General features: G+C 41.1%; 4 protein-coding genes and 1 long non-coding RNA gene across 6 annotated transcripts; 3 read left to right on the plus strand and 2 right to left on the minus strand.

The window, feature by feature from the left end:
- Positions 1–7,320: 7,320 nt before the first annotated feature.
- LOC143517155 (hemoglobin subunit alpha-like) lies at positions 7,321–8,196 on the minus strand. The gene is made up of 3 exons (XM_077009332.1): positions 8,052–8,196; positions 7,691–7,898; positions 7,321–7,589 (listed from the first exon to the last, which is right to left on the minus strand). The coding sequence occupies exons 1-3, from the start codon at positions 8,144–8,146 to the stop codon at positions 7,461–7,463; spliced, it is 432 nt and encodes a 143-aa protein (XP_076865447.1). The 5' UTR covers positions 8,147–8,196; the 3' UTR covers positions 7,321–7,460.
- Positions 8,197–9,370: 1,174 nt separating this feature from the next.
- On the plus strand, positions 9,371–10,212 carry LOC143517156 (hemoglobin subunit beta-2-like). The gene is made up of 3 exons (XM_077009333.1): positions 9,371–9,529; positions 9,633–9,855; positions 9,976–10,212. Exons 1-3 carry the CDS (start codon positions 9,438–9,440, stop codon positions 10,102–10,104), a joined length of 444 nt encoding a protein of 147 aa, XP_076865448.1. The 5' UTR covers positions 9,371–9,437; the 3' UTR covers positions 10,105–10,212.
- A 534-nt stretch (positions 10,213–10,746) lies between these two features.
- Positions 10,747–19,608, plus strand: LOC143517158 (uncharacterized). Of its 2 annotated transcripts, XR_013131866.1 has the most exons (3): positions 10,747–12,563; positions 12,947–13,070; positions 19,234–19,608. It is a non-coding gene; the product is annotated as an uncharacterized LOC143517158 (long non-coding RNA). The 2 variants fall into 2 exon arrangements; XR_013131865.1 differs by lacking the exon at positions 19,234–19,608 and having other exon boundaries at positions 12,947–13,746.
- Positions 19,609–19,724: 116 nt separating this feature from the next.
- Positions 19,725–20,492, minus strand: LOC143517157 (hemoglobin subunit alpha-like). The gene is made up of 3 exons (XM_077009334.1): positions 20,339–20,492; positions 19,980–20,187; positions 19,725–19,862 (listed from the first exon to the last, which is right to left on the minus strand). The coding sequence occupies exons 1-3, from the start codon at positions 20,431–20,433 to the stop codon at positions 19,734–19,736; spliced, it is 432 nt and encodes a 143-aa protein (XP_076865449.1). The 5' UTR covers positions 20,434–20,492; the 3' UTR covers positions 19,725–19,733.
- A 1,363-nt stretch (positions 20,493–21,855) lies between these two features.
- LOC143517159 (hemoglobin subunit beta-2-like) lies at positions 21,856–22,691 on the plus strand. The gene is made up of 3 exons (XM_077009336.1): positions 21,856–22,014; positions 22,118–22,340; positions 22,461–22,691. Exons 1-3 carry the CDS (start codon positions 21,923–21,925, stop codon positions 22,587–22,589), a joined length of 444 nt encoding a protein of 147 aa, XP_076865451.1. The 5' UTR covers positions 21,856–21,922; the 3' UTR covers positions 22,590–22,691.
- The last annotated feature ends 2,118 nt before the right edge of the window (positions 22,692–24,809 follow it).

The raw sequence follows: 24,809 nt of genomic DNA on the forward strand, positions 1-24,809 counted from the left end.
CATGGCAAACAAAAACTCGTTTACTAGCTACACACAGAAAATAAATGAACAAACAAATGATCAAGTTTATCTACAAATAGAACAAACCTGTACAGGGTATCTGATTTGCTCTTCTTGTTGATAGTAGATTATATTTTGGTTGCCATTTAAATCCACAGAGTTGTTTAAAAACAGTGTTTCTGTGTAATAAATGGAGGGCTGGACTGGGACAAAAATCGTCCCTGGCATTTTTGGTTTAGGGTTAGGGTTAGACTTGTAATTTATGTATGTGGGGTAAGACGTGGAAAATTTTTTTTTTAAGTCATTGGATTCAATCTTAGCATTATTATATCACAACCACTTTTATGAGTTTATTGAAATAATCTCTAATATGTATTTTCTGAATTTCTTTGATATAACAGCTCAATTCTAATTCTTCAGGTTAAAGGTGTTCCCTCCTTTAAACAGCTATAACATGCATCCGGATACAAAGCTGATTTATGAATTCATGCAACGCAAATATGTCTTAAAAGCATTTGACACCGTTTTACTCTTATTCAGTGTGGGCATACCTTTTGCTAATATTACTTTTATATATTTTTTACACTTACTGTGGTCATGCTTAAATTGGAAAGCTTTTATTTATCATTTATACATTTTTAAATCTGTAATTTCACTTGTTTGGGTGCTTTATAAAACATGTTGAACCACAGCAGAGGCTACAAATTGAAACTACTATGCAGCCTTTCAACACACCTTTAACCTAAATCTAAAATGCTATGATAGCCTAAAATGGAGACTTGCTGCTCATCCAACACTTCTCAGTCTTGACTGTTTGCTATTTTATCAGAATAAGGGTGCGTGGCTGCCAGATTTTGGGAAGTATGCAAATACCAATTAATTGATACTAATCAATCTCCATTGCTCATAATTCTCATGTAAAAGGTCCCTGTGTTATCCTAACGTTATTACCTGCTTACGTACTACCAGGGCCAGAGTGGGCCCCTTTTTCAGCCCCAGAGTTTCATGCCCAAATCCGGCCCAAAATTATTTTTCCCTCCTAATCGGCCCAAACTAGAGATTTACATGAGCCGGCACATTGGGAATCCTCCCGAATCTTCCGATTAGCCACTCTGGCTCTGCTGACAGACCAGCCTATAGTACACAGGGGACACTGACAGACCAGCCTATAGTACACAGGGGAGACTGCAGTATAGGTCAGTGTACTATACAGGGTCTGCAAAGAAACAAGATGTCCCTTTCTGTCCATCTGTCTGTAATTCTGTTTCTATATAAGTACATGATGTAGTCACTGGCCAGTGCACAAAGACAGCTGGATATGGGACAGATTCAGTACAGCTGATGTAGGGGATGTGAGGTAGTGATCGTGTGTTTATCTGGACACATGCGCTCCCCACATAACACATGCACCTGCACTCCCAGTGACACTTCTGCACACTTCAGCCTGGCACAGTTTCAACTATTATTAATCCTTATCCGCTTATCCAGGTTCGGGACGCGGGGGCAGTAGCCTAAGCAAAGAGGCCCAGGTTTCCCTCTCTCCAGCCACCTCTTCCAGCTCCTCTGGGAGGATACCGAGGCGTTCCCAGGACAGCCGAGAGATTTTTAGAAAATCAAAAAATTAGTTGAAGAGGACAGTTTCCTAAGCTCATCACTAAGATGTCTGACCATGAAAGAACTCTTCCAACTCAACATTTGTGTGTGTGCCAATATTGACTGTATGGGCACAAAGGCAGATAGCACTCTGGGAAAAAATACCACCCCCCAAGTTTTCACAGTTCCTTAATAGTTTGTTATGTGAAGAACTGAAGATATTATCCTGCAGTGATATTGCTATGGTACCACTGTATGCCAAAAGGTCAGAGTGGAACGTATACACAGAGGTTTACAGGTCAGAGGTCACCAGTGACAGACTAAAACATACAGAAAAAACCTGCAAAACCTTTTGATTGCATCACATTACAGAATTACAACAGTGAAGTGAAATCAGCAAGGAAAAACTACTTCTCTACCTTAATCGATTCATCCAATAATAACCCAGCTGCCCTGTTCAGAAGTATAGATTAGCTAGTAAACCCCACCTCCCGTTTCAGTTAAAAATGTGAGGAGTTTGCTATATTTTTAGGGACAAGATTACTAGTATAAGGCAGAACATAGCAACAAGCACTAATAGACTATCAACCCTTATATCAGTTACTCAGCCTAACTTTAATATGTCTTATTTCCAAGAAGTTGACATGGTAACACTACCTGATGTGATTTCATCACTAAAATCCTATACATGTGAACTGGACCCTTTACCAACATGCTTTTGCAAGCAGGTTCTGAGCTCATTCATTAATGAAGTTCTAACGATTGTTAATCAGTCTATGCATCTGGTAGAATTCCCTAACATTTTATAAACTGCAATGGTTAAACCACTATTAAAGAACAGAAATCTTGATCCCACAATTCTCAGTAATTATCCACATATATCTAACCGTTCTTTTCTTAGCAAAATCATTGAAAAAGTTGTGTCAATCCAGTTGAATGATTATGTCAAAGTAAATCAAATAAATGACACCTTTCAGTCTGGTTTCAGAGCTCTCCACAGCACTGAAACAGCACTAGTTAAGGTAGTAAATGACTTGACAATGAATAAGGATGGAGGCAAACTCTCAGTCCTTTTTCTGCTAGATTTTAGCGCCGCTTTTGACACTGTTGATCATGAAATACTTCTTGATCGACTACAGAGCTGGATAGGCCTTAGTGGCTTAGTCTTAGACTGGTTTAGATCGTATCTAATTGGGCGTGATTACTATGTTGCATTAGGTACCTCTTCCTCCACATGTCAAAAAATAACTTGTGGTGTCCCCCAAGGATCAATTCTTGGACCGTTACTGTTCAACTTATATATGCTTCTGTTACCACATATCATTAAACATGGTATTAGTTATAATCAATATGCAGATTACACTCAATTTTCATTTCTCTAAAATCTAAAGCCCTAAAATCTATTTGCTCACTGTTTGACTGCATAGATAATATACAGACATGGATGACTGACAATTTTCTACAAATAAATGAGAAGACAGAGGTTCTTGTTCTTGGCAGTGATTCACAACTATGCCACTAGCCACTATGGCCCAAAGCTCTGGAACTCTCTTCCTGAAGAGCTCAGAGGCATTTCATCCCTGCACAGCTTTAAGAAGAGTCTCAAAACATTCCTGTTTAGATGTGCTTTTAGTTAAGCAACCCTAAATATGTTCCAACTCATTTACTTTATTCACTTTATTACATTATTTCATTGTGTTTGTTTGCTTTTTATCTTTAATTTCTTAATATCTTTGCTTCCTTTTAATGTTTCTTTTTTGTATTTATTCTGTAAAGCACTTTGAGTTTCATGTATGTATGAAAGATGCTATACAAACAAGGAAGATTATTATTATTATTATTAGGTACCTGTCTGTAATTTCCACCAGGTTCTGGGGTAATTAGGCTTGAACACAAACAACACAAACAACATGACATGAAGACAGCGTGAATTAGGTAATTCGGCTTGAACACAAACAACACAAACAACATGACATGAAGACAGCATCACACCCCCCAAAAATAATTTGATTGGATCTAATATGTGAACAAAAAATTTACCTTTATCAGTCCCCTCCTGCAACATCTAGGTTTAACAGTTTGAAGACGTTGTGCATGTTGTCCAGAACAGACAGAAGATAAGGAAACGACCCTGTGGTGATGGTCCACCCAACTCACTGACCATCCAGCTGGAAGAAACGGCCCTCATGTCAAAGGTCCTCAGCAATTAATCAAGAGAACAAAGATCATTTTACATCTGAGACCAGTTAAACTAATTTAAAATAGGCAATCAATATAGAACCTTTTACTCTGAATTTGAATATAGTTTCACAATGTTTTTCTATCAGAATTGCTTTTTAAATGACATATTAAAATAAGTGTATATTACTTACTCATAAGCAAGGGTGTAATCATGCTTAAAATATGTACATTTATGATTTTCTCACATATTTAACCTCTAAAAACTCCTTTGGCAGTGTCCCACTGTAGTCTGCCAAGAGAGGGGCTACAGTTTAAATGGTGCTTGTTTTCTTTTGTAGAAGAATTTAGATACTTGAAGAGAAGAAAATCGTCTTCTAAGGTCAATAGAGAAATTCTGAAAGCATATTTAGATTCAGCATGCAAAATCCTTAAGAAACAAACTCTTTTTATTTTTTGCATGGAGCAAAATCTTTCTTAGCCAGTGTTATTGGGCTTAGTGTGTGCAACTGAAACCTTTTTATGTGCCTAAAAAAATAAAATCCCAACATTTTTAATTCATTACGATTTGGAAGTGTGTAACATCAGTGGTGTCGCACAGACTCTCATAGTTGAAGGGATGGATAAGCCAGAACACTGTAATTAGACAATGTAACTATGTGTGAAAAAATAATAAGAAGAACAATCGTTTAGGTTTATCAGAACAATCAGATACACAAACAATCTAATGATCATTCTGTGCATTTAAATATATTTATATATTTGATTTAAATATGAAATTGTGTTTGATGTATATGTTGCCATTTGATGAGTCAAGGCTAAAGTTAGCACCACTGAAGACACCTGTTTTCTGTACAGATGACAGAAACACAGAGAACAGGACAGAGAGGACAGGACAGAGAGCTCCAGGGCAGAGAGGACAGGACAGAGAGGACGGGACAGAGAGGACATGGCAGGGACCTTCCACAGGGCAGATGTAATAAGTCCCTTCCTATATGTTACAAATTTTTAACCCTCTATTGCATGAATTATTATTTAACCATGATAAAAATGTTTTTCACGTGTTTTACCTATGTAAAAATTAGGGGTGGGCATAGATTAATTTTTTTAATCTAGATTAATCTCACTGAAATCTTGAAATTAATCTAGATTAATCTATATTAAAATGGATCATATGCGTGCTACCCAAGTAATGACTAAAAGTCAGTTTTTGAGATAGGGTTTCTTAATACAGGGGATGCATTAGACCAGGGGCTCATCTCCTATTTCCAAAATGCATCAATGACTGCTTGAGAAAGCTGTTCTACTTTGATACTTGAAGAAAAAAAACATGCTCAATATAATGTAGGCTACTCGTGTTCAACGGTTTATTCAGTTCAACATGAATTTGTAAGCATAAATACTGTACATTAAAAGGGGTTGATAACATGTTTATTCAGCTAAACATGATATTGGAAATGTAAGCCAACATTTAGTACATTTAACCTCACGGACGTAATTTGGGAGGGGGGACACTTTTTCAAAAGCCGGTTTTGGTCCTCTGCAGTTTTAATGGTTAAAAAAGAAATATTTAAATAGCGACAAATCTAGCGCTAGGACCATGCAGAAAACGACCGCTCCGAGCTCCGCTCCGGTAACACTTTCCGTGAAGCAAACCTGGCGACTTCGTGACTGCAATGCATCCAGGTAAACACACGTACGATTTGTAATTCACAGGTTTGAAAACTCGTTCTTGCCCCTACTGTGCAATTTGGTTAGGAATACAGCCGAGCTAAACTATCAAGTTGAAAGTCATCATAGTTTGCTTACCCATTTTGACCCAGTTCCCAACCGAACTTTAAGAATAGATAGAATAGATAATCCTATAAGAGTATCAAATTAACGAACGCCGTTAACGGCCCACCACTAGTAAAAATGCTTTTTAATGAAAATGTTAAAAAAAATGAAATTTTTATTTCAAGGGGGGCTCGTTTGTAAATTGTTGCCATATGGCAACAATGCAGTTATGGAAAGTAACAGAAAACTCATATTTTTCCCAAAAACAAATTTTAATTGAAAATTGGACTAAGAAAATACAGATTATATGTAGTGATATATTTAACCTAATATTTAAACATTTAAATTAAAACAATTCTACTTTTTATTTGCAATCTAAGATAAAGTACATACGCCTAGTAAGACATATGCCACATCTCTCTTGCCCACCTAGTGAAATGTAAAATAAAGAATCATGATATAAAAGATTGCGATAGAATGTCACAATATATGAAACATTTATTACTTTTTTTAATAAATTACCTCAACCTGTTTCTTCTGCCTCTGTGACTCTGATCTGTTACAACTCTCATTCAGGTTCACATCAACATCATTCTCCTCATCACTGCCCACTAACTCATCCTCACTCGGCTCTTTTTGCACTCTGCTCTGTGTTCACCTTCTGTGTTCACTCTGCTCTTCTAACATAAAAGGTGCTGGCTTTCATTATTTCTGAGGATGAAAGCATCATAGGTAAACTATACAGCCAAAATGCTGTCTACAACATCTATGCTTTCCAGAGGTGAAATTTAAAATCAAGGTAATGTTGTAGTTAAAAATGTTAGGGTTAGGATTACGCTTAGGGTGTGAATAACAAGTCAGGAATGACACCTGATCTTCCCTTAACTAGCCTCACCTGTCACTCATCACCACGCCCCCTCACAGCTATTCTTATACACCCTCCTATCAGTCGCGAAGTATTGCCGACACATGCCGCGTACTGAGCGTTTCTACCTGTTTGATCTCCCGTCCTCTGACCCTGCTTACTCCCCAGACCTCGCCTCCTGCCTAGCCCCTCTGTACCTCCTGGACTCTGCCGTTATGACCCTGGACCGACCCGACTACCCCAAGAAGATATTGTTGCTAACGACCTTGATACTAGTTGTCTATCTGTCGTATTCTGTACACGTGATGTATATGAATAAAAGTGGTATATTTCCCCACTTGGATCCCTCTCGGTGGTCTGATCAATTCGTAACAAATTTGACAATTTTAAACAAAACTTAGAGCATCTTAACTGGTGTTATTGATGAAAATTTAAAGTGAACATACCCCAGATAGTATTTACATTTTTTCCTTCAAGAAACTTTGTCTAAACCTTTAATAATTAGTGGATTTTGTGAGCCTTCCGGTCATGAACTTCAGCGTGGTGTGTCAATGGGAAAAGGAGGTACAAACAGGGACTGGCAGGTCATGTGATGTCAAAAGTTACTGTTCTTGTCAAAGTAGAAGTCTCGCACCGTCCCAATTAAATAGTAACATGGATTTTATATTTTGATTTTTATCAAAACCAAGATAAAGTAATTGTTGCCATATGGCAACACCATGCAATAATGAGAATATACATGGTGAAAGCCTATTTTATATTTATTTCAACTCTGCTAGTCCATTTAGCTACACGAAGATTTTACTCAAAGAACGAGATGAAATGTTTTCATTGTTTGTTTCATTTTTTTATTATTTCATTTGAGGTGATCTTGAGATTGTCGTTAGAGAGTTGACAGACACTCAAACTTTACACTCTCAGCTACTCCATCTTAGTTACACAAACGAACTTTTTACACAAAAAACGAGATTAAACATTTTCTTTGTTTAGAAGTTTTATTTCATTTAAGACAATCATCAATTTGTGGCTGTGGAGTTGACGCTCATGTTTATCGGTACTTCTCGGACAACGCCAGGTTAACTTGTGCGAGGAACTTGTCCACAGACACGTGCACATCAGGAGTGAAGTCATCCGGGAACTGCGCGGCAAGCACCACGAGGATGGTGTGTGATATTATCTTAAAAACAGAAAAAATATACATGTAAATAAGAAATGCGACTAAATATTAGAACTTCATAGTGTTTGAGTAACTAGGATGTATTATACACACTAAGTTACCTTGAAATTGGCGGGGTCCACGCGCAGCTTGAAGGCATGGAGCTCGCTGAGGCTGAGCAGACCCGTCTGTAGGTCATCCATACTCTCCACGGCCCTCATGACACCTTGCATCACCGTGAGCCCGTGCTTCTTCAGTTCAGCAGAGCCTGAGCTCAGATCCTTCCAGTGACTGAAGTACGTCTTCGTCTGAGGATAGACAGTAAACATTCTGGAAAGAAGTAGGAAGAATTAATGAATGAAGTTATTACATGACATGTCTGATATAACGACTGGACTCTATTAACACAATGAATAAAACAATGAATCGTTGTTCTTTATGTAACAAGCATGTAAGCAATTGAATGAAACACAAAACTTTTACCTGGACACAACCTCGATACCAATTTCTTCAGCCTTGGGCGCCGCTTTGGCAAATATTGCCTTCACGTTGGCTTTGTCTTTCGCGTTAAGACTCATTGTTGCTCAGCTTCTGAAAACGAGACTCAAACTACGAACAGATTTGGATCTGCTTTATATAGGCACTGGGAGTAAGACGGAGTGGTAGAGCAGTTGAAACCCCTCCCTCCTGTTATCTGTCCAGTATCTCTCCTTTAGAAGAACCGCAACCCTCACCATGAAGATGGAAAGAAATGGATCACCATATATTACCACGTGTATTCACTTACATGTGCCGTTGTACCGAAACGTAGTAAAAGTGATGGTAGAAATCTGAGGCCTCTATGACATCTAGTAATAAGTCAGTTTAATAGCATTTAAATTTCAATATATAAAATAATTCAGTTAATAAAATAAAATTCTTTCATCATCCAATACACGTGCAATTAGAGAGTAGCCAAAACAAACTCCACTAGTTTACAGGATCTTCTTCTGTTCGTTTCGCTTGTGGTGATGTTGATAAATCCACAACGATTTTTCACTTGAGTCTGGTAAAATTCGGCACAAAAATATAAAACATTTATACGAAATATGAGTCAATATATAAAATATACTATATGAAATTACTGTGCGTAGCCTGAGTAAACGGATTATTTCTGTTTATTCAACATATAAATATTCTCCGTTAAGTAAAAATATAATAAAACATTTATAGAGTATGTCATGCAGAAATCAGCTTCAGAAAGACAGAATTCTGCTGATCGTGAGTTTAGCTGCATGTATAGTGACGTCATTATCTCGTAATAATGAAAACGTGTAATAAAGGTCAGAAATAGGAGAAATATTATTTGTTGTTTATGGAATAAAATTAAAATGTTTATTTTACTCAAACACTCAAACAGTAAAGTCAAAGAAACTTAATATTTTCCATTTCCCTCAGAACTGTTTTATAAATGGAAACGTGTTAGAAATAAAAGTGCTTCATAAATGGAAGTTGCTATATTAGAAATGTAAGTGTATTAGAAACGAAAGTCTAAATCTGGGTGAACCAGAGAAGATCATAATCCTGAACGGTTACATTTACGATGTGATAAGCAAACAGCGGTGTCTGTCAGTTCATTAAAGTCTATACAAGCAATAAAGTAACTGATACCCAACAAAACTAGCATGTGTCCAATTTAACTTTAGCAATATAAGTCTGTCGGCTGTTTCGGTGGTCTGGAAATGCAAATAAATTAATCAAATAAAATTCCCTCGTGACTAGCCCATCCCATGGGAGGGGTGGCGAGCGCACACATAAAAGCCGTCGAGGACTCTGAAGTTACAGAGTTCCTTCTCACAAGAGCATCTGGAAGACTTTAAAGTCAGCAACATGGTTGTATGGACAGATTTCGAGCGCGCTACCATCCAGGACATCTTCTCCAAGCTTGACTACGAATCCGCGGGTCTTAACGCACTGACAAGGTAAGTTACAAATAATATGTTAGCCTCAGTTTCTATTTTTGGTTGTTTATGATACTAATTATTATAGTAGTAATTCACCTCCGTTTATTTATTCGCCATGCAGATGTCTGGTCGTGTACCCCTGGACCCAGAGGTATTTCGCTAAATTTGGAAACTTGTACAATGCGGCCGCCATCATGGGAAACCCCAATGTTGCTGCCCACGGCACAGTTGTGCTTCGCGGTCTGGAAAAAGCCGTGAAGAACATGGACAACATCAAGGGCACCTTCACTGAACTGAGTGTCCTGCACTCCGAGAAACTGAACGTGGACCCCGACAACTTCAGGGTACGTTGGGTTTATTTCATCAATCTGGTCCTTTTGGCTAGTTTTGACATGTTAACATTTTCTGATCGCCATCTCTAAGTTCATCCGTGTTTATTTTCTATTCTGGTTGCTTCCACACAGCTGTTGAGTGACTGCATCACCATTGTCGTTGCCGCTACAATGGGAGCCAACTTCACACCTGACGTGCAGGCAGCTTTCCAGAAGTTCCTGGCTGTCGTCACCGCTGCCCTCAGGAAGCAGTACCACTAGACACCCAATGCGCTTTGACGGACAGAAATGACCATCGGACGTTTGCCGTTTTGAAAAATGAATTTTATATGTCAATTGAAGCAAATAAACGTTTAATCAGTACTCAAACATGACTTGTGTTGTTCATGTGTTTGTGCAATTAAAATGGAGGTGCGCCTGCATGGCAAACAAAAACGCGTTTACTAGCTACACACAGAAAATAAATGAACAAATGATCAAGTTTACTACCTACAAATAGAACAAACCTGTACAGGGTATCTGACTTGCTCTTCAGTTGATAGTAGATTATATTTTGGTTGTCATTTAAATCCACAGAGTTGTTTAAAAACAGTGTTTCTGTGTAATAAATGTTAACCAACGTCTGAAGAATCCTGACAGTTCAACGGGCTATCAACCATTTATTATTGCTGTGCTATCAATTATGTTTTAAAGAGTTAATAACAATATTTATTGTCCATTGACACGTCTCTCACAAAATAATCTGTTCTGTCACCTTTTGGTAATAGATTTTACAACAAATATTGGCACAAAACAGACTTACAAAAAACAATTATTCTCAAGCTGTTCTATATCTCTAAAGTCTACTAAGTGGGACTCACTGAATCGCAAACTGAAATTTTTTTTTTCGTCACTTCAGGTACTACTGTGAAGGGGAATGAAGAAAACGGTCTGTTTAAAACAAGCTTATCACACCAAACCAGAATGCTGCCAGCCTGCAGTACAGAAACACAGACAGACTAGCTTACAGCACCGCAGTATAGGTCAGTGTACTACAGGGTCTGCAAAGAAATAAGACGTCCCTTTCTGTCTGTCTTTCTGTTTCTATATAAGTACATGATGTAGTCACTGGCCAGTGCACAAAGACAGCTGGGACAGCTTCAGTACAGCAGATGTAGGGGATGTGATGTAGTGATCGTGTGTTTATCTGCACACACTGCTCCCCACATAACACATGCACCTGCACTCCCAGTGACACTTCTGCACACTTCAGCCTGGCACATTTTCAACTATTATTAATATAAAAGCTTGTTTAGAAAATCAAGATATAAAAATTAGGGGAAAAGACACATTGAGAAAGTTGAAGGGGACAGTTTCCTAAGCTCATCACCAAGACTTCTGACCATGAAATAACTCTTCCAATTCAACATCTGTGCCAATATTGACTGTACGGGCACAGAGGCAGAGAGCACTCTGGAAAAAAATACAAAAAATACCTCAAGTTTTCACAGTTCCATAATATTTTGTTATGAGAAGAATTGAAGATATTATCCTGCAGTAATATTGCTATGGTACCACTGTATGCCAAAAGGTCAGAAAGAGCAGAACGTATACACAGAGGTTTACAGGTCCGAGGTCACCAGTGACAGACTAAAACATACAGAAACAAACTTGTGTCAGGTTTAATTTTTAATAAACCTGCAAAACCTTTTGATTGCATCACTCTGGTAACACTCGTGATATGTAGGCAGGTAACTGCAGCTGTCTGTAATTTCCACCAAGTTGTGGGGTAATTAGACTTGAACACAAACAACATGACATGAAGACAGCGTGCATCACACCCTCCAAAAATAATTTGATTGGCTCTATGTGAATAACAAATGAACCTTTATCAGTCCCCTCCTGCAACATCTAGGTTTAACAGTTTGAACACGTTGTGCATGTTGTCCAGAACAGACAGAAGATAAGGAAACGACCCTGTGGTGATGGTCCGCCCAACTCACTGACCATCCAGCTGGAAGAAACCTTCATGTCAAAGGTCCTCAGCAATTAATCAAGTTAACAAAGATCATTTTGCACCTCAGACCAGTTAAACTGGAAAATACGTTTTTTCTCCCATCATTCAAAATAGGCAATCGTTATTAGAACCTTTTACTCTGAATTTGAATATAGTTTCACAATGTGTTTCTATCAGAATTTGTAACGCGGTGAGTACAGAGACATACACACCACGTAAGAAACAGGGAAGGGAGGACCCAAGTGCCGGTTAGTAAATAATGCGTGATAACGCGCACGCGCACACACCTGAGCAATAAACAAAACTAGAGAAAATAAACACGACGCGCAAAATCGAAAGGGAAACTAAACCGTGCAAGCACGGTAGAACTACAAACAGAAACAACGTGGAAAATATCAACGCGTAAGCAGACAGGATAATACCGTGGATGAATACGGTAAAACTATAAACAGAAAACAACGTGGAATCCTCAACACGTGAAAAAACATAACTAAGGACGTCAGGGAAAGACTGACAGCCGGCAAACGCTGCAACATAAACAAAACCTTCCCAAAGGAATGAACAATGGATAGGAAGAGAAAACAGCTTGGGGAAAACTTGAGAGAAGAGAGATAGCGGCGCAGGAGGTAGATACTCGAATAAGTAACAGCGGAACGAGAGAGAGAGAGAAGGAGGTGGCGAGACACCTTGCAACGCAACAATACGACAGAGAGACGTGTACAGGGTATCTGACTTGCTCTTCAGTTGATAGTAGATTATATTTTGGTTGTCATTTAAATCCACAGAGTTGTTTAAAAACAGTGTTTCTGTGTAATAAATGTTAACCAACGTCTGAAGAATCCTGACAGTTCAACGGGCTATCAACCATTTATTATTGCTGTGCTATCAATTATGTTTTAAAGAGTTAATAACAATATTTATTGTCCATTGACACGTCTCTCACAAAATAATCTGTTCTGTCACCTTTTGGTAATAGATTTTACAACAAATATTGGCACAAAACAGACTTACAAAAAACAATTATTCTCAAGCTGTTCTATATCTCTAAAGTCTACTAAGTGGGACTCACTGAATCGCAAACTGAAATTTTTTTTTTCGTCACTTCAGGTACTACTGTGAAGGGGAATGAAGAAAACGGTCTGTTTAAAACAAGCTTATCACACCAAACCAGAATGCTGCCAGCCTGCAGTACAGAAACACAGACAGACTAGCTTACAGCACCGCAGTATAGGTCAGTGTACTACAGGGTCTGCAAAGAAATAAGACGTCCCTTTCTGTCTGTCTTTCTGTTTCTATATAAGTACATGATGTAGTCACTGGCCAGTGCACAAAGACAGCTGGGACAGCTTCAGTACAGCAGATGTAGGGGATGTGATGTAGTGATCGTGTGTTTATCTGCACACACTGCTCCCCACATAACACATGCACCTGCACTCCCAGTGACACTTCTGCACACTTCAGCCTGGCACATTTTCAACTATTATTAATATAAAAGCTTGTTTAGAAAATCAAGATATAAAAATTAGGGGAAAAGACACATTGAGAAAGTTGAAGGGGACAGTTTCCTAAGCTCATCACCAAGACTTCTGACCATGAAATAACTCTTCCAATTCAACATCTGTGCCAATATTGACTGTACGGGCACAGAGGCAGAGAGCACTCTGGAAAAAAATACAAAAAATACCTCAAGTTTTCACAGTTCCATAATATTTTGTTATGAGAAGAATTGAAGATATTATCCTGCAGTAATATTGCTATGGTACCACTGTATGCCAAAAGGTCAGAAAGAGCAGAACGTATACACAGAGGTTTACAGGTCCGAGGTCACCAGTGACAGACTAAAACATACAGAAACAAACTTGTGTCAGGTTTAATTTTTAATAAACCTGCAAAACCTTTTGATTGCATCACTCTGGTAACACTCGTGATATGTAGGCAGGTAACTGCAGCTGTCTGTAATTTCCACCAAGTTGTGGGGTAATTAGACTTGAACACAAACAACATGACATGAAGACAGCGTGCATCACACCCTCCAAAAATAATTTGATTGGCTCTATGTGAATAACAAATGAACCTTTATCAGTCCCCTCCTGCAACATCTAGGTTTAACAGTTTGAACACGTTGTGCATGTTGTCCAGAACAGACAGAAGATAAGGAAACGACCCTGTGGTGATGGTCCGCCCAACTCACTGACCATCCAGCTGGAAGAAACCTTCATGTCAAAGGTCCTCAGCAATTAATCAAGTTAACAAAGATCATTTTGCACCTCAGACCAGTTAAACTGGAAAATACGTTTTTTCTCCCATCATTCAAAATAGGCAATCGTTATTAGAACCTTTTACTCTGAATTTGAATATAGTTTCACAATGTGTTTCTATCAGAATTTGTAACGCGGTGAGTACAGAGACATACACACCACGTAAGAAACAGGGAAGGGAGGACCCAAGTGCCGGTTAGTAAATAATGCGTGATAACGCGCACGCGCACACACCTGAGCAATAAACAAAACTAGAGAAAATAAACACGACGCGCAAAATCGAAAGGGAAACTAAACCGTGCAAGCACGGTAGAACTACAAACAGAAACAACGTGGAAAATATCAACGCGTAAGCAGACAGGATAATACCGTGGATGAATACGGTAAAACTATAAACAGAAAACAACGTGGAATCCTCAACACGTGAAAAAACATAACTAAGGACGTCAGGGAAAGACTGACAGCCGGCAAACGCTGCAACATAAACAAAACCTTCCCAAAGGAATGAACAATGGATAGGAAGAGAAAACAGCTTGGGGAAAACTTGAGAGAAGAGAGATAGCGGCGCAGGAGGTAGATACTCGAATAAGTAACAGCGGAACGAGAGAGAGAGAGAAGGAGGTGGCGAGACACCTTGCAACGCAACAATACGACAGAGAGACGGGCTGAAAGCGCAACGGCATGGGACCAAAACGATTCAGCAGTGACTCGTCTCCACAAGCTTCCTTAAGAAGCCTATAAAACAGCTGAGACGAATCACTGCTGATTATGCCGATTTAGTCTGGGACTGACTCGGGTGCCCCGTGTGGAGGTAGAGAGCGTGGCATCCGAGCCAGCCCTGACAGAGCCCCCCCCTCTAGGCCCGAGACCACGCGGGCCCAGATTAACAGCCCTATCGCGACGGAAGTCACGGATGAGAGAGCGGTCAACAATGAGGGACGAGGGCACCCACGACCGCTCCTCGGGCCCATACCCCTGCCAGTCCACGAGGTACTGGACACAACCCCGGACACGACGCTCATCCAACAGCCTGCTGACAGTGTACACGGGGCCCCCGTCCACTATACGGGGAGCTGGTGGCGCACGGGGCAAGCTACACAGGACCGGACGGAGCCGTGAGACGTGAAACACTGGGTGCGCCCTCATGGATGGCGGGAGCAAACCGGTAAGTGACCGGATTAATGCGCCTATCAACCTTGAAGGGACCCAAGTAACGGGGCGCCAACTTCCTGGTACCCCCACGTATCAGCAGGTCCTTGGCGGACAGCCAAACCCGCTGACCCAGGCGAAATGAAAGAGCCAGAAGGCGATGCTTGTCGGCGTTACGACAGTAGCTGGTGGAAGCTGAGAGCAAGGCTTTACGGGCCCTACGCCAGGCCAGTCGACAACGTCGCACCATGGCCCGAGCTCCCGGGACAGCCACTTCCTCCTCCTGGTCAGCAAACATAGGGGGGGCATACCCGTAAAGACACTCAAAAGGAGACATCCCGAGGGCAGAGAGCCACAGGGTGTTATGAGCAAACTCGGCCCATAGGAGCTGGTCAGACCAGGAGGAGGGGTTGGAGGAAGCCAAACACCTGAGCGTCTGCTCAAGGTCCTGGTTAGTACGTTCCATTTGTCCATTAGTCTGGGGATGGAATCCAGATGACAAACTGGCTTTGGCCCCCAAGAGACTCAGGAAAGCACCCCAAAACCGACTGGTAAACTGGGGTCCCCTATCGGACACTACGTCAGTAGGAAAACCGTGGTGCCGGACTATGTGATGCAAGAAAAGGGAGGCGGTCTCACGGGCCGAGGGGAGCTGAGGTAAAGCTAGGAATCTTGCTGTTTTGGAAAACCGATCCACTATTACAAGAATAGTGGTGTTACCCCGAGAATGGGGTAGCCCGGTGATGAAGTCCAAAGACACGTGCGTCCAAGGCCTTGACGGAATGGGGAGCGGGCGTAGTAAACTGGCAGGCTTGGTGTGTGTAGCCTTGTTTCTGGTGCATGTTTCACATGCAGAGACAAACCGACCAACCTCCTGGTCCATCCTGGGCCACCAAAACCTACCCTGAAGGAGCTTAAGAGTACGTCCTGACCCAGGATGAGCAGCAAAAGGTGAATTGTGACCCCACTCCATAACTTTCTTCCGTAGTCTGGGGTGGACGTAAAGACGACCAGCGGGACCACCACCGGGGCCAGGATCACGAGTCAGAGATCGCTTTACCTCAGTCTCCACAGCCCACTGAACAGGGGCCACTATCTTTGATGCCGGAAGTATAGTGCCGGGCTCAGAGGAGTCAGGGGGCGACTCCCACTGGCGGGACAGAGCATCAGGCTTGACGTTTTTACTTCCGGGTCGATAGGATAGAGTAGTCAAAACGCCCAAAGAACAAGGACCACCTGGCCTGTCTGGGGTTCAGGCGCTTAGCCTGCTGGAGGTAAGCCAGGTTTTTATGGTCGGTCCAGACAAGGAAGGGGTGCTTGGCCCCCTCCAGCCAGTGCCTCCACTCTTCAAGAGCTAACTTTACCGCTAACAGTTCCTTGTCCCCCACATCGTAATTCCGTTCGGCGGGTGTCATGCGGTGAGAGTAGTAAGCACACGGATGAAGCTTAGGAGGGGTCCCCGTTTTCTGGGAGAGGACGGCACCCACCCCGTGGTCAGAGGCATCAACCTCAACCACGAACGGTAATTCGGGATCGGGCATACACAACACCAGCTCTAAACTGCCCCTTAAGGTGATCAAACGCTTGCTGGGCTTCAGAAGTCCAGACAAAGGGACCAGGTTTCTTTTTTGTAAGGGTGCTCAGAGGTGCAGCAAGGGTGCTGAAACCTTTGATAAAACGGCGGTAGAAATTAGCAAAACCCAGAAAACTTTGAACCAGGCGGTGTGAAGTGGGAGTGGGCCAGTGAGCGACAGCCCAAACCTTAGAAGGATCCATGGCCAGGGTGTTCTGGGCTATGCGATAACCGAGGAAGCCTATTTCTTTGACATGAAATAGCGACTTCTCCAGTTTGACATAGAGGTGGCTTTCGAGGAGTAACTGCAACACCCTTCGGACATGTTTTACATGTTCTGTCTTGGACTGACTGTAAATAAGGATGTCATCCAAATATATGAAGACATATCTGTTCAGGGCCTCTCTGAGGACTGGAACACAGCTGGGGCATTCATTAAACCAAAGGGCATGACCATATATTCATAGTGGCCCGATGGAGTTATAAAAGCGGTCTTCCACTCATCACCCTCTCTTACCCTGACTAAATTGTAGGCTCTCCTCAGATCGAGCTTACTAAAAATGGTGGCCTGCTGGAGGGCCTCAAAGGCGGTGGCCATGAGGGGTAGAGGGTGACGGTCTTTGTGACAGTTATCTTATTGAGCCCCCGGTAGTCGATGCAAGGTCTTAATCCCCCGTCTTTTTTCCCCACAAAGAAAAAACCTGCCCCGGCAGGAGAGGTGGATGGCCGGATAAAGCCAGCTGCCAGGGCCTCCTGTATGTATGTTTCCATGGTTCTACGTTCCGGAACGGCCAAAGAGAAGAGACGGCCCCTAGGGGGGCTAGAACCCGGAAGTAGATCTATGGCTATGTCATAGTCTCTATGCGGGGGGAGGAAACTGGCTTTCTTCTTGCTAAAATCCTCACTGAGGTCACGGTAATCATCAGGGACTCGGGTAAGATCTACTGGATCCGGTGTATGACCGGTGGTGATTTCGGGGCTATTTCTTAAGCAGGTTTCCTTGCAGAGGACCCCCCAATTCCGGACGGTGCAGGAAAGCCAATCCACTTCCGGGTTGTGGCGTTGAAGCCAAGGAAAGCCCAGGATGAGACACATCTGAGGCGCACTGATAACATAAAGGGCCAACTGTTCTCTATGACCCCCAATGCTCATAACAAGCGGTATAGTCTGCTTGTTGACTTCACCTGATGTTAAAGCACGTCCATCAACAGCCGCCACAAACTGAAGGAGGTGGCGAGACACCTTGCAACGCAACAATACGACAGAGAGACGGGCTGAAAGCGCAACGGCATGGGACCAAAACGATTCAGCAGTGACTCGTCTCCACAAGCTTCCTTAAGAAGCCTATAAAACAGCTGAGACGAATCACTGCTGATTATGCCGATTTAGTCTGGGACTGACTCGGGTGCCCCATGCGGAGGTAGAGGGCGTGGCATCCGAGCCAGCCCTGACAGAATTGGTTTTTAAATGACATGTTACAATAAGTGTATATTATTTACTCATAAACAAGGGTGTAATCATGCTTAAAATATGTACAAACATTTATGATTTTCTCACATATTTCAATCATGTCCTGGTGGTAGGGAACTGGTCTTGTGACCGGAGGGTCGTGGGTTTGATTCCCCGGCCTGAGGCCATGACTGAGGTGCCCTTGAGCAAGGCACCTAACCCTAACTGCTCCCCGGGCGCCGGGCTAGGGCTGCCCACCGCTCTGGGCATGTGTGATCCACAGCCCCCTAGTAATCACTAGTGTGTGTGTGCGTTCTAACTGCACAGATGGGTTAAAAGCGGAGGACAAATTTCGATTGCGGTGTAAAAATCACAACTGACAAAATATGGCACATTTACATTTTTTTACATTTACATATTTAACCTCAAAAAAATCCCTTGCCAGTGTCCAGCTGTAGTCTGACTAGAGAGTGGCTACAGTTTATTGGTGCTTGTTTTCTTTTGTAGAGGAAGTTAGATACTTGAAGAAAAGAAAATTGTCTTCTAAGGGCAATAGAGAAATTCTGAATCTTTCCCAGCCAGTGTTATTGGGCTTAGTGTGTGCAACTGAAACCTTTTTTATGTGCTTTAAAAAAATCAAATGCCAACAGTTTAAATTCAATATGATTTGGAAGTGTGTAACATCAGTGGTGTCGCACAGACTCTCATAGTTGAAGGGATGGATAAGCCAGAACACTGTAATTAGACAATGTAACTATGTGTGAAATAATAATAATAAGAACAATCGTTTAGGTTTATCAGAACAATCAGATACACAAACAATCTGATGATCATTCTGTTTATTTAAATATATTTCTATATTTATACATTTCATTTAAATATGAAATTGTGTTTAATGTTTATGTTGCCATTTGATGAGTCAAGGCTAAATTTAGCACCACTGAAGACACCTGTTTTCTGTACAGATGACAGAAACAGAGAGGACGGGACAGAGAGGACAGGACAGAGAGGACCAGGGCAGATATGACCAAGGCAGAGAGGACCAGGGCAGAGAGAACGGGGGCAGGGACCTTCCACGGGGCAAATGTAATAAGTCCCTTCCTGCACAGCATACATGTTACAATTAGCCTATTTAAAATTAGAATACAGATAGTGTTGGTGTTAGCCTGTTTTACACTGTTTCAACTCTGCTAGTCCATTGAGCTACACGAACATTTTACTCCAAGAACGAGATGAAAAGTTTTCATTATTTATTTTTTTTTTTATTATTTCATTTGAGGTGATCATCAGATTGTCATTAGCGAGTTGAAACTCGTACTTTACACTTTCAACTCTCAGCTAGTCAATCTTAGCAACACAAACAAACTTCTTACACAAATAAAGAGATGGAAATTTTTCTTTGTTTTGAAGTTTTATTTCATTTAAGGCGATCATCAATTTGTGGTTGTGGAGTTGACGCTCATGTTTATCGGTACTTCTCGGACAACGCCAGGTTAACTTGTGCGAGGAACTTGTCCACAGACACGTGCACGTCAGGAGTGAAGTCATCCGGGAACTGCGCGGCAAGCACCACGAGGATGGTGTGTGATATTATCTTAAAAACAGAAAAAATATACATGTAAATAACAAATGCGATTAAATATTAGAAAACGTGCCTCTAAGAACTGCATAGTGTTTGAGTAACTAGGATGTATTATACACACTAAGTTACCTTGAAATTGGCGGGGTCCACGCGCAGCTTGAAGGCATGGAGCTCGCTGAGGCTGAGCAGACCCGTCTGTAGGTCATCCATACTCTCCACGGCCCTCATGACACCTTGCATCACCGTGAGCCCGTGCTTCTTCAGTTCAGCAGAGCCTGAGCTCAGATCCTTCCAGTGACTGAAGTACGTCTTCGTCTGAGGATAGACAGTAAACATTCTGGAAAGAAGTAGGAAGAATTAATGAATGAAGATATTACATGACATGTCTGATATAACGACTGGACTCTATTAACACAATGAATAAAAAAACGAATCGCTGTTCTTTATGTAACAAGCATGTAAGCAATTGAATGAAACAAAACTTTTACCTGGACACAACCTCGATACCAATTTCTTCAGCCTTGGGCGCCGCTTTGGCAAATATTGCCTTCACGTTGACTTTGTCTTTCGCGTTAAGACTCATTGTTGCTCAGCTTCTGAAAACGAGACTCAAACTACGAACAGATTTGGATCTGCTTTATATAGGCACTGGGAGTAAGACGGAGTGGTAGAGCAGTTGAAACCCCTCCCTCCTGTTATCTGTCCAGTATCTCTCCTTTAGAAGAACCGCAACCCTCACCATGAAGATGGAAAGAAATGGATCACCATATATTACCACGTGTATTCACTTACATGTGCCGTTGTACCGAAACGTAGTAAAAGTGATGGTAGAAATCTGAGGCCTCTATGATATCTAGTAATATGTCAGTTTAATAGCATTTAAATTTCAATATATAAAATAATTTAGTTAATAAAATAAAATTCTTTCATCATCCAATACACGTGCAATTAGAGGGTAGCCAAAACAAACTCCACTAGTTTACAGGATCTTCTTCTGTTCGTTTCGCTTGTGGTGATGTTGATAAATCCACAACGATTTTTCACTTGAGTCTGGTAGAATTCGGCACAAAAAATATAAAACATTTATACGAAATATGAGTCAATATATAAAATATACTATATGAAATCACTGTCCGTAGCCTGAGTAAACGGATTATTTCTGTTTATTCAATATATAAAACATTCTCAGTTAAATAAAAATATAATATAATACATAATATAATACGTAATTTTGATTTCAAACGTGGGGGGACATGGATTCGTCGCAATTTAAATATTTGGTTTTAACCGTAAAAACTGGGGGGGACCAAAACCGGCTTTTGAAAAAGTGGGGGGGGGACATGTCCCCCCCGTCCCCCCCCCCCCCCCCCCCAAATTACGTCCGTGATATAATATAATATTTATAGAGTATGTCGTGCAGAAATCAGCTTCAGAAAGACAGAATTCTGCTGATCGTGAGTTTAGCCGCATGTATAGTGACGTCATTATCTCGTAATAATGAAATATTTTGTAATAAAGGGCAGAAATCCAATTTAGGAGAAATGTTATCAGTTGTTTATGGAATAAAATTCAAATGCTTATTTTACTCAAACACTCAAATAGTAAAGTCAAAGAAACTTAATATTTTCCATTTCCCTCAGAATTATAAATGGAAGCGTTTTAGAAATAAAAGTGCTACATAAATGGAAGTTGGCTATATTAGAAATGTAAGTGTATTAGAAGTGAAAGTCTAAATCTATGTGGGTGAACCAGAGAAGATCATATTCCTGAACGGTTACATTTACGATGTGATAAGCAAACAGCGGTGTCAGTTCATTAAAGCCTAAAGAAACAAGCAATAAAGTAACTAATACCCAACAAAACTAGCATGTGTCCAATTTAACTTTAGCAATATAAGTCTGTCGGCTGTTTCGGTGGTCTGGAAATGCGAATAAATTAATCAAATAAAATTCCTTCGTGACTAGCCCATCCCATGGGAGGGGTGGCGAGCGCACACATAAAAGCCGTCGAGGACTCTGAGGTTACAGAGTTCCTTCTCACAAGAGCATCTGGAAGACTTTAAAGTCAGCAACATGGTTGTATGGACAGATTTCGAGCGCGCTACCATCCAGGACATCTTCTCCAAGCTTGACTACGAATCCGCGGGTCTTAACGCACTGACAAGGTAAGTTACAAATAATATGTTAGCCTCAGTTTCTATTTTTGGTTGTTTATGATACTAATTATTATAGTAGTAATTCACCTCCGTTTATTTATTCGCCATGCAGATGTCTGGTCGTGTACCCCTGGACCCAGAGGTATTTCGCTAAATTTGGAAACTTGTACAATGCGGCCGCCATCATGGGAAACCCCAATGTTGCTGCCCACGGCACAGTTGTGCTTCGCGGTCTGGAAAAAGCCGTGAAGAACATGGACAACATCAAGGGCACCTTCACTGAACTGAGTGTCCTGCACTCCGAAAAACTGAACGTGGACCCCGACAACTTCAGGGTGCGTTGGGTTTATTTCATCAATCTGGTCCGTTTGGCTAATTTTGACATGTTAACATTTTCTGATCGCCATCTCTAAGTTCATCCGTGTTTATTTTCTATTCTGGTTGCTTCCACACAGCTGTTGAGTGACTGCATCACCATTGTCGTTGCCGCTACAATGGGAGCCAACTTCACACCTGACGTGCAGGCAGCTTTCCAGAAGTTCCTGGCTGTCGTCACCGCTGCCCTCAGGAAGCAGTACCACTAGACACCCAATGTGCTTTGACGGACAGAAATGACCATCGGACGTTTACCGTTTTGAAAAATGAATTTTATATGTCAATTGAAGCAAATAAACGTTTAATCAGTACTCAAACATGACTTGTGCTGTTCATGTGTTTGTGCAATTAAAATGGATGTGCGCCTACATGGTAAACATAAACGCATTTATAGCTGCACACAGAAAGAACAAAACAAATGAACAAGTTTACTACCTACAAATGGAACACACCAGTACAACGAAACTATTTTGCTCTTCAACTGACAGTGGATTTTGTTGCAATTTAAGTCTAGAGAATTCTTTATAAATAGTGCCAAAGATTGTTTCTGTGTAGTAAACGTTAACCAACGTTTGAAGAATCCGAACAGTCCAATGGGCTATCAATGACTTATTCTTGTTGTATTATAAATTACACAGGGCAACAGCATTTTTGGGGCTAAAGATATTTCAACGAATTTAGGGTAACTTTGGGGTGCTGATTCTGAATATGTCATCAGTTTTTCCAGATTGGCTCAAGCTTTTGAGATTTTTCGTGAAATGTGTAAAAAAAACACACTATGTGTGGTGCCCAAGACTTGTCTTGGTCCCCAAGCATAACCCCAAAATAGGCCAAATACACTTTTTTTATGAAGTCTGTTATGTTTCTTCTATGTTTTTGCAGTGTATATTCACCACAAATGTAACAGAATGTGTCTGGATCGTTATTACAACTTCTTCTTGTGCTATAAATGCTATATGCTAATGCTATATAAGTGCTATAAATAAGATACCAAAAATCTCAAAATCTTGAGCCAATCTGGCAAAACTGATAGCATATTCAGAATCAGCACCCCAAAAATACCCCAAATTCATTAAAATATTTTGGGCACCAGTAAATTTTTTTTTTTTTTGTTGACCTGTGTTATGGATTAAAGAGTTAATAACAATATTGTCTATTTGCACTGTACTCACAAAGCAGCTGGTTCTGCCACATTTTGCTAATAGATTTTACAACAAATATTACAATAATAACAGTTATTCTCAAGCTGCTCTTCAGCTCTAAAGCCCACAGTAAGAGAGACTCACTGAATTGCAAATTGAAAGAAAAGTCACTCCAGGACAGTATTTAAAACAGGCTGAGCACACCAAACCAGAACACTTCCGATCCAAGCCAGCCTTACAGGAAGACAGGGGACACTGACAGACCAACCAATAGTACACAGACGACACAGATAGACCAGCCAATAGTACACAGGGGACAACGAGAGACCAACCTATAGTACACAGCAGACACCGACAGACCAACCTATAGTACACAGCAGACACCGACAGACCAACCTATAGTACACAGGGGACAACGAGAAACCAGCCCACAGTACACTGGGGACACTGACAGACAAGCCTAGGGAACACAGACAGACACTCTGCAGTTCAGCACTGGACAGTTCTGTCTTTTCGTCTACTATAGGTTGGTCTGTCAGTGTCCCCTGTGTACTGTACTATAGTTTGATGTAGCTTCTCATTTAGGATAAACTGAATATTTGAACAGCAAAATGTCAACCAAATGCTGGAAGCCACTACCCCAAGGTGAACTTTCAGAATGATCTTCAGATAGGATAAAATCTTTTAAAGAAACTACTGATTAGTTACAGACTAACACTGAAATAAGGCAAGTTTATTTCTACAGCACTTTTCATACAGAGACAATTCAAAGTGCTTCACATAAGAACATTAAAGATCACCTCAGAAAGGTATTTGCCAGAAAAAAAACAAAAAATTACAAATTACTAAAATAAATTTAAACTAAATTAAGTACTTATATGTATCACTAAGGAACCTGTAATGATGTAACCATGAAATGACACAATGGGATTCAGTTGCAGCAGTGAGTAGGTTTTATTTGAACAGACACAGGCTACAGCGGCTCTTGCCACAATACATGTGAATGATAAACGCCACAGGGCTAGCTGTGCAGCCAGAGAGCGACGGGTAATCCAAGCAGTCCTGGCCCAAAGCAGCTAGGCAGAGTCCACTATAATCCAATGAGAAGGACATTGAAGGGGCGTGTTAACTGGGGACAGGTGAAAGTAGTTAGTATTCTGGGGATTGGGTGCATCTGCCACGGGTGGTAGAATCTCTTGGAGGTGCTGTAGCATCAGACAGTATGAGGCTTTGTGTGTAGTACGAGACAGAACAAGTTTCCTACAATGATACACATTTAATGCATCT

This window comes from Brachyhypopomus gauderio, chromosome 6, assembly GCF_052324685.1.
Source record: "Brachyhypopomus gauderio isolate BG-103 chromosome 6, BGAUD_0.2, whole genome shotgun sequence".
NCBI classification, from domain to species: Eukaryota; Metazoa; Chordata; class Actinopteri; order Gymnotiformes; family Hypopomidae; genus Brachyhypopomus; species Brachyhypopomus gauderio.

Coding starts and splice junctions, on each gene's coding strand:
- LOC143517155 (XM_077009332.1), bottom strand. CDS start 8,146: ATGAGTCTTAACGCGAAAGACAAAGCCAACGTGAAGGCAATATTTGCC. Junction 7,899..8,051: donor GGTATCGAGGTTGTGTCCAG/GTAAAAGTTTTG, acceptor ACTTCTTTCCAG/AATGTTTACTGTCTATCCTC. Junction 7,590..7,690: donor TGGACCCCGCCAATTTCAAG/GTAACTTAGTGT, acceptor TCTGTTTTTAAG/ATAATATCACACACCATCCT.
- LOC143517156 (XM_077009333.1), top strand. CDS start 9,438: ATGGTTGTATGGACAGATTTCGAGCGCGCTACCATCCAGGACATCTTC. Junction 9,530..9,632: donor GGTCTTAACGCACTGACAAG/GTAAGTTACAAA, acceptor TTCGCCATGCAG/ATGTCTGGTCGTGTACCCCT. Junction 9,856..9,975: donor TGGACCCCGACAACTTCAGG/GTACGTTGGGTT, acceptor GCTTCCACACAG/CTGTTGAGTGACTGCATCAC.
- LOC143517157 (XM_077009334.1), bottom strand. CDS start 20,433: ATGAGTCTTAACGCGAAAGACAAAGTCAACGTGAAGGCAATATTTGCC. Junction 20,188..20,338: donor GGTATCGAGGTTGTGTCCAG/GTAAAAGTTTTG, acceptor ACTTCTTTCCAG/AATGTTTACTGTCTATCCTC. Junction 19,863..19,979: donor TGGACCCCGCCAATTTCAAG/GTAACTTAGTGT, acceptor TCTGTTTTTAAG/ATAATATCACACACCATCCT.
- LOC143517159 (XM_077009336.1), top strand. CDS start 21,923: ATGGTTGTATGGACAGATTTCGAGCGCGCTACCATCCAGGACATCTTC. Junction 22,015..22,117: donor GGTCTTAACGCACTGACAAG/GTAAGTTACAAA, acceptor TTCGCCATGCAG/ATGTCTGGTCGTGTACCCCT. Junction 22,341..22,460: donor TGGACCCCGACAACTTCAGG/GTGCGTTGGGTT, acceptor GCTTCCACACAG/CTGTTGAGTGACTGCATCAC.